General features: G+C 44.8%; 1 protein-coding gene across 6 annotated transcripts in view; it reads right to left on the bottom strand.

The window, feature by feature from the left end:
- Window positions 1-3,470: 3,470 nt before the first annotated feature.
- The window catches only part of BCL9 (BCL9 transcription coactivator), a 57,869-nt gene continuing 53,466 nt past the window's right edge, over window positions 3,471-7,873 (bottom strand). For all 6 annotated transcript variants that reach the window (XM_048293686.1, XM_048293691.1, XM_048293688.1 and 3 more), the window contains 2 exons: window positions 6,742-7,002; window positions 3,471-5,671 (listed from right to left, as the gene is read on the bottom strand). In XM_048293686.1, the coding sequence (XP_048149643.1) occupies window positions 4,554-5,671; window positions 6,742-7,002 (1,379 nt within the window). In that variant the 3' untranslated portion in view covers window positions 3,471-4,553. The remainder of the gene's footprint in view (window positions 5,672-6,741; window positions 7,003-7,873) is intronic.

The raw sequence follows: 7,873 nt of genomic DNA, 5'->3' as shown, positions 1-7,873 counted from the left end.
AAGATTGTTAAAGGGCACTGCTTTCACACAGTTAAAATCCTCCTATCACTCTAGGCGGAGTACTACACATTTCAGTAACAGCAGAAGACCTCAGAAAAGCAGGCCAGCTTCTTGGCAGGGGCTAGGAGGAAGGCACCGCTGGGAACAGGTTACTTCATTGTCTCTTACAGGGTTTCTGTAGTGCCCCCTCTGCCTTGTTCTAGCCTTTCCCTTCCCCTCAGTGTGGAAGTGGTTGGGCCATACATTGGTCCATCCCACTGAGCACTTCCATGGTACCTGTGGCCCACAGGATGAAGAAGTTATTTCTGACCACAACTGGTGTAAATGATCATTTCAGAAGAGGATTGGTTGGACAGTGGAAGATTTTTTATACCAAAGGACACAGGAAAGTGGGAGCTACTGAATTGCAAACACAGCATGGAAGAGCTGAGACATTTCTGAGAATGTGGAATAAAAATTCTCAGAAATCAACAATTTCTCAGTATCCCAGACAAAACAGCATAACTTTTGGTCCTGTGTCATTAACCATTTTTAGGTTAATGAATTACAACCAATTGACACAGTGGAGTACACTCTACTAAATACAGGCCTATATCAAACATGGATCAATTTTCTTCGAGAAGTGTTACATTAGGGAACATGTTTCAGCCCGCAGCCTGGCAAAGCTGCATGAGAAAAGCCTTCACCATTGTCAGTGCAGAAGGACACCACCAATAAAATGTAGCCTGTCCTGCCACCTGAGTGAAAACCAGCGTAGCAGAGAGCACACCAAGCACCACAAAACTAAGCCCTGCATATACCATATTTCTAATAGTCCTAACACTCTGGGGGGACAAAAAATGCTGCATTTCAACTTACCCTCAGGAAGATTTGGCCACCCACATCTACTTTGAGTCAGGATATATGTATTGTACCAGAAGCACTACCAGCATTCAAATCCCAACCAAGACTGGTGCAGATCAGATCTCCACACACGCTGGTCTGTCCTCCAAAATGCGACCCATTAGACACCACAAGGATGTCAGCACTAAATTCCTAAGGCTGGCTCCTTGCTGTCATCTTCTTTGGTACATTAGCTAGCCCATGATACAGGTACAAATCTTGAGTTTATTTGGACAGTGCTTAAAACTGCCACTGTACTTCACAGATGACCTGATTGCAAGTCTACTAATTTAAAACAAACAGATTTCAAATATTTTAAACTTTTGATTTAGTAGGCACATTACTTTGCGTTTCAGAAGTTCACCATCTGCTGGGTTTACCTTTTAAGTCTCTCCACACTCCGGCTGCGCAGCCATCTGGGATGAGATAATTTGAACAGCAGACGGTTTCCTCCCATGTTACTAGAGAGGAAGAGCAGCCAAGCATGTATGAATAAAGTCTATTTCATTCTTTCAAACAAAGGTGGAGGAGGATGATTTGAAAGCTTAAAAAAAAAAAAGGGGGGGGGGGGGGGAGGGGAAGAAAACTAAAAATGGCAACCCACTTTCCATCTTCAACTGCACCATGACTACCAAAGCTGAGTCACAGTTACTATTGATAAGCAGGAGGGAACAGAGCCTGATTTACAGATCCTCAGGTGAATCTGCAAGGCTGACAGCTGAAAGCTTTTCCATTTGCAAAGCAAAAAGGGAAGAAGTAGAATCAGAGCGAAACAAAAAAGTTAATCTATGTACATCTACGGAGTCATTTTCACGACGGAGGTTGCTAAGACCTTAGCAACTCTTGTCCATCTGCTGGTGCAATCTCTGAAGTTAAGTGTACCTGCATGGACTCAGGAGAATCCACATCGTCTGCATTTTCTGTAGAAATATCTCATTAAGATACCAAATGCCAGCATCGTAAGTTAGACACAGAAGGAACTTTAATTACACAGCACGTTTAAAATGTATCCTCTCGCTGTTCAGTGGCTTTGAAACAGTGAATCCCCTATGCTAATTTTCCTAGAATAGGTCACAGCCACCTCAAATCCTTTGCTATTCAAAATCTCAACAGGTATAGGAGGAACTGAGAAAGACAGTTTAAAAAAAAACCCCAAAACCTCCAGCTTATTTCTATGTCTATCAAGAACTTTGCTTTGTTCAACACAGTAAAAACCTTCAGGAGTGATGGCAGAAGTGGCAACACTTAAAAAGGTTGCATTGTGACAATTCCCATGCAAGGTCCTCAAAAGGGAGCTGTGCAACCACTTAAAGAAGAGGTAATTCCGCTCTACAGAAATAACACTTACTGTGTCATTGTCAGCTCTTTCTAAAATCTTGACAAGCCCATGCTTCAGGCACGATGCCTGTCTTGTCAGAGGGAAGCACCACAACAGACATCCTACACTTTGTCAAAAGAGTAATTCTCACCCAAAATCATTGTAAATTTGCATGACAACACAAAGGTGAATTTAGAAGCAGACAACAGAAGGCTCTAAGGCTTTCGTGCCTCCAATGGTGCATGGCTTCAGTCATTTTATAACACCAGCAACAAAAGTTTAGTAAATCAACCACCAAGTGGAATTCTTTTTCCACCTGTTAAGGATCAGTTAACTCTAAAAAATTCTCACACACAAGAATGTTAAAAATACTCATTCTCCACATGAATTTTCACACTAATGGCCAGCCCTCTGAGGAAACTCCTCATTGAAATCATTTCAAGTAGCAGTAAGTGGAAGGAAGAACAGATTACACACTCCATATACAGTGCTGGGGGACCACAGAACAGCCAGCCACAGAGCCCACACCCTGGCCTGCAGATCCACATCTGGCTCGTGCTGGTATTCTCCAGGAGCAGGGCTCAACTCCCAATCCATGTTTTGTCATCCAGCCTTTCACTCCTCATAGGCAAGACCATAAAACCTCCTTGCTGAAATCCTCTCAAAAGGCAAGTTTGAAAAGACAGGGGATTAGGAAGCAATCGATGAGAACTGTGGCAAAGCAACAATTTACTCAGCAGGGTTGTCTTGATAAAAATCTGCTCACTGACAATTTCTCCCTCACCTTTGTTATTAAAGTTCATCTGTTCCCCACTATCTCAGGCTCTCAGCACGGGCAGTCAGAGACCTGACCCAATCCAAAGTCCCCAGAGAGGGACACAATCCCAATGCCAGGGCAGACTGACACTGCTGCTCGGGGGGAGCTCAAACCCACGTACCTTGCAGTGTGCTGCAAACACTCTCCGGGAGGAAGTGACAGAGACAAGTTTCATCTGTTCCTTGACCCTCAACAAATTGAGGAAGTCTGTAAGAATCGTTCCTGGGGTGTTCTGAAATAAGACCTCCAAGGGAAAACAAGCTCAGTTCAGGATTAAGTTAACAGAATTGCCTCAAAAGGAGCACACAGCTGCCTATTGACCAGACTTTAAGGAGCTGTCAAAGTTTACCCCACCTGGCCTCTAGGCTGGCCATGATCACAAGGAAGAGAAAATAGTCATCTGGCCAGCTGTTTGATGTACGCAGAAACAACTGGACTGGATAAAGAAGACAGTTCATTTTTGTAAGAAACAATATATTTTATTTTTCTGACACCACAGCCCTGGCGAGTGGTTTTGTACCAAATTTAATGGAGGTTACACAGAACGTTTTACGCTGGGGAGGAAAAAAAAATAACCACAAAAAAAAAATCCTGGATAACTTTTAGTGTCTGTTCCACTCCCACATTAATAAAATCACTTGGGGTTTCTAAGAAAAGGAGAATAGGAAACAGTGAGAGAGACTACTGTAGGATGTAACAGTGTCCAAGTCCAGCCCCTTCCTAAAAGTGGGAAGAGTCCCCACGCAAGGAGAGGCTCTCCTAGATTTACTCCCCAAAATAACACAATGTATTGCAGCTGCCATAGGAGGAGACAGAAGGGGACGGAGAGAGAGAGAAGCCTATTTAATAAAGAGTGGGAGGGAGAGACAGAAGGTGCTGGACAGCACGCCATAATTTGAAAAATATGTCCTTAACTTATTATTTATTTCTTTTAAAAGATTCCCCTCACTGAACTTAAGTTCCTTTTTGTGCTTTTCATTAATACTCTGCTCTGAGGTCGTAGTTTGGTTTTTCTATACATTGGAGTTGAAGGAAAATAGTCCGAAGTTCTGAAGATGGATTCTCCACCTAAAGTAAACAGCCTAGAATCCCATTCTCCTCTCACCCCAAAGACTAAAGTCTCTGCTAAAATCCCTTTTACAATATAGTACAGTACACAAAAAACCCCAAAAATAACCGAGAGTCCTGGGAGAAGCCAGTCCAAAGGACGTAAACATACAGAGAATGGTGCAACTTGTGACAAATGGCAATTCTCAAAATACAGCTACAGATTCTCAAAGCAGGTGCCGTCACGGGATACCCAAGTCCACAAAAATAATTTTTAAAAAATAAATCTTAAAAAAAAAACAACCTGTTAAAATGAATATTTTTTTTTTTTTCAGGTAATTCCATACATTCGAGATTTCCCAAAGCGTCCTCTGGTCTCTTTTCACCTATTGCATGGCCAAACTGTACTCCTGAAGCTCCCAAAAAAGCCCTCAGGACGTGGAATCTCATCTTGACAAGGATCACAACATCCAGTCTTATGGTAGCAGCTTAAAACATCATGTTCCCTGGGTTTCCAGGGCCTTGGCTAAATCCTCCCATGCCAACATCAGCAGCCATACCTCGGGGCCTCATCTGGGGGGGAATCATGATGTTTTGTTGGGGTCCCATCATGCCCTGCATTGACATCATCATCCCGGGTGACCCCACAGGGCCCGGGTGGCTGTACAGCCCGGCAGGGGCTCGGTCCTTGCCCGGGATCATGCCCACGGCGGCCACGGGGTTGCTCATGAGCGCGGGCTGGCCGGGCATGGCGGGCTGTGCTGGTGACATCATGCGGTGGTGCGGCCCCATCATGCCCTGCTGCAGGAAGGCCGGCGGCCTCATCGGGTTGTGACCGGGCATGGACGGAGCCGTGCCAAGAGGGATATCTGGAGTTCCCACCGGCCCAGGGCCCCCCATGCCGGGCAATGTTAGTCCCATCCTCGGGGTCTGCTCTCCTATCATCCCCTGCATGTGGGAGAAGCCAGGCCCGGGACCCTGCGGCTGCTTGCGGCCTGGCACCTCCCCACGAGGGAAATACTGTAGTGTCTGGCTAGGCTTCTCTGATGGGATAATCCTGGACAGGTCAAACTCAGGTATTCCCGTGGCTCCAGGACGGATCACCTCCTGCAGCTCTGGATCGGTGAAAACCGAAGGCATGTTGTTTCCAAGAACAGTGAAGGAGTCTGGACCGCCAGGGCCTCCAGTCTTGCAAAGTGCTGGATCTGTCGAACTTTGGGGCAGGTTGGTAGGACGCCCCAGAGGTCCTTCTCCATGGAAGCCCATTCCCGCTGGGAAGTTGCCTTGTCCACCACTGGGCCCGTTGTGTGGAAATGGCACCTGCTGTGGAGGGGACTGTACGGGAGGGAACCCCTGCGGGAAGCCCAGGCGTCCTTGAGGTACCATTGGAGACTCCTGGGAACCATGCCCCATCATTGGGTTGTGTGACATCAGGCCGGGTCCCACGGGGACCCCATGAGGAGGTATATTGGGTCCCATAGCATTTGGAGAGGGCATCTGGTTGTTATGGGAAAGAGGCTGGGTCATTCCCATTGGGCTAAGGGTTGGCATTGGACCCACTGGGTTTGGACCTGAAATTCGAGGATTCTGAGAATTAATGCCCATTCCTAGGGAAGAAATAAGGAATCACATTTAGACAACAGCAGTAATAATCAATAAAGCTATCAGAGAGCTTTCTGCAAGGTTACCAAGTCTGTACACACACACACAAAAAAGCAGTGCTAGAAAAAAAACCATCTGCAGTGGCTCTGAAAAGTGTTATTTTAACCAGAAATTTGATGTCACCTGAAGAGCAGACTCCCTAAGCTTGTCACTGCCCTATGAAGCAGTGACTAAAGCCTGCTCCATAAGTAGGATCTCAGTCCAAACCACACTTTTACTATGTCTCTGGCAGTAACAAACATGTCTGTGACAGATTATCAGCATATGGACACTTGTCCACTGGGAAGTGACCGGAACTCCTTTCAATGCTCAGCAGTGATAAATCAGGTAACCCTTGCAAGACTAAGAGGCAGCGATCAATGAGGTTAATGAGTTACCATCATGAACTTATTCAATTAGCCAGCTTCCCCCAGATATATTCAGCCCCTCTGATCATTACTGTGTGAAACACACAGCAAAGCTACAGGTAAACTCATTAAGAATTCATTACCAATTGCCACTCTCATGAAACATCCACTCATCCCCTTTTTTAACTATTAATTTGATAGGGTGGAGGTACTACAGCCCACTTTTGCATTTTTGATGATTCAGTGTCAAAAAAACCCCCAAACAAACCCCCTAAAAACAGTGAAGCTTCTATGGCACTGCCTTAAGGCAGGGGAGGTAAAGTTTCTTTTGGATAACACATAGTACGTCTGACCCTTAATCCCATGACCTGCCTTCAGTCACACAAATAATTCCAGTGTACCTGAAGGGAAATCTCTCCCATGCACAAATGTTTTCCATGTTAAACACTTTCTGAAGAATTCACACTTTCTGGACAGAAAAGCAAAGTTGCGAGGAGAATTACCATCTCTACATTTCAGAGAATTGCAACTGCTTCCTCAAAAACAACCCATGGCTACATATTCCAAGTTTTTTCCCATCTTACTGTCTTCATTGGATGAGGCTTCCATCAAATCACCCTCACTGTATTGCCTGATACCTTGTGCTTATCTTCCTTTGATTTTCTTACCTGGTACACTGTTCATAGGTGGCAAGTTTGGGGAGCGTGCTGGAGGGGAGTCGTCGTCCGAGCTGGCCACAGTTTTGATGGCATCATGATAGAGCGGTGTAGAGCTGGGCATGGCAAATTTGGACATCCTGGACATCATAATGGAGAGGGGATTCTGGGAGAGGGTTGGCTCTGGAGGCATTGTGTAAGGACTGCTAGAGGGAAGATTTCCAGGGAGAGTCACAGGAGCAGACTGGCTGACTGTGGAAGGAGGTGGACCACCTTAGGAAAAAAAAAAGAAAAGAAAAAGAGAGAGCTTAATTTTTTCTCCTTCTTACTGTTTTCCTTAAATCCAATTCTTTTCCCCTAGAAATCTCAAAAACTAGAAATCTTTTTTATTGCAAGACTTTACATGACTAGTGCAGTCAATGGCTATGAAAGGTAACCAGAAAAATAAGCCTATTGGTCAAGTTCATTAACATCTGTTATCCTACTGGATAACACTTCTAACTAGAACTATCTTGAGCCTCCACAAATGCACATGAAGAATTACCAGTTTAGTCTGAAAATCTTATTATTCAATTTCCATACACTGAAGACAGAGGTAGCCATAAAAATCAAAATCTATAATCAAAAAAGACACAGACAGCACAAGTAATGCTGTAGCAGATTTTATGCTGAGACATGCGAGAACATTTCTGACAAGCTACATCAGGAGCTACAAGTAAAACTCCCTGTTTATATTTCATTTCATGTTTCATATAGAGATATTAGCTGCTTATTCCACTGAAAGAAGCATTCTCTGCACCTATTAGCTTAATGTCACCCTTTGCTCTCACAAAATTAGAGGTAACTTAACTGCACCTCCAATCTCCTTTGTTCTTCACTGATGAATTTTATACCACCCAGACCAATGTGAAGGAAAGATGCTTAACCAAAGCTGCACTCTCACTGAAAATTCACTGCACGTTCCTCAGCCCCTCCCAACCAAAAGAGGAAAGGAGAATAGGGAATATAAAAATCCTGCAATGCCGAAAGATCCGTGCTTTGGAAGAGCCGCATGTAAAAGCATTCATTAAGCACTACGTAAGGCATAGACTAAAGCACTGAGGTGCCTTCCTGAGCCGCCGACCCCATAGGCACACCCCTGTCC

This window comes from Corvus hawaiiensis, chromosome 2 (genome assembly GCF_020740725.1).
Source record: "Corvus hawaiiensis isolate bCorHaw1 chromosome 2, bCorHaw1.pri.cur, whole genome shotgun sequence".
Taxonomy (NCBI): Eukaryota; Metazoa; Chordata; class Aves; order Passeriformes; family Corvidae; genus Corvus; species Corvus hawaiiensis.
This window is presented reverse-complemented; position numbering and strand designations above follow the sequence as displayed.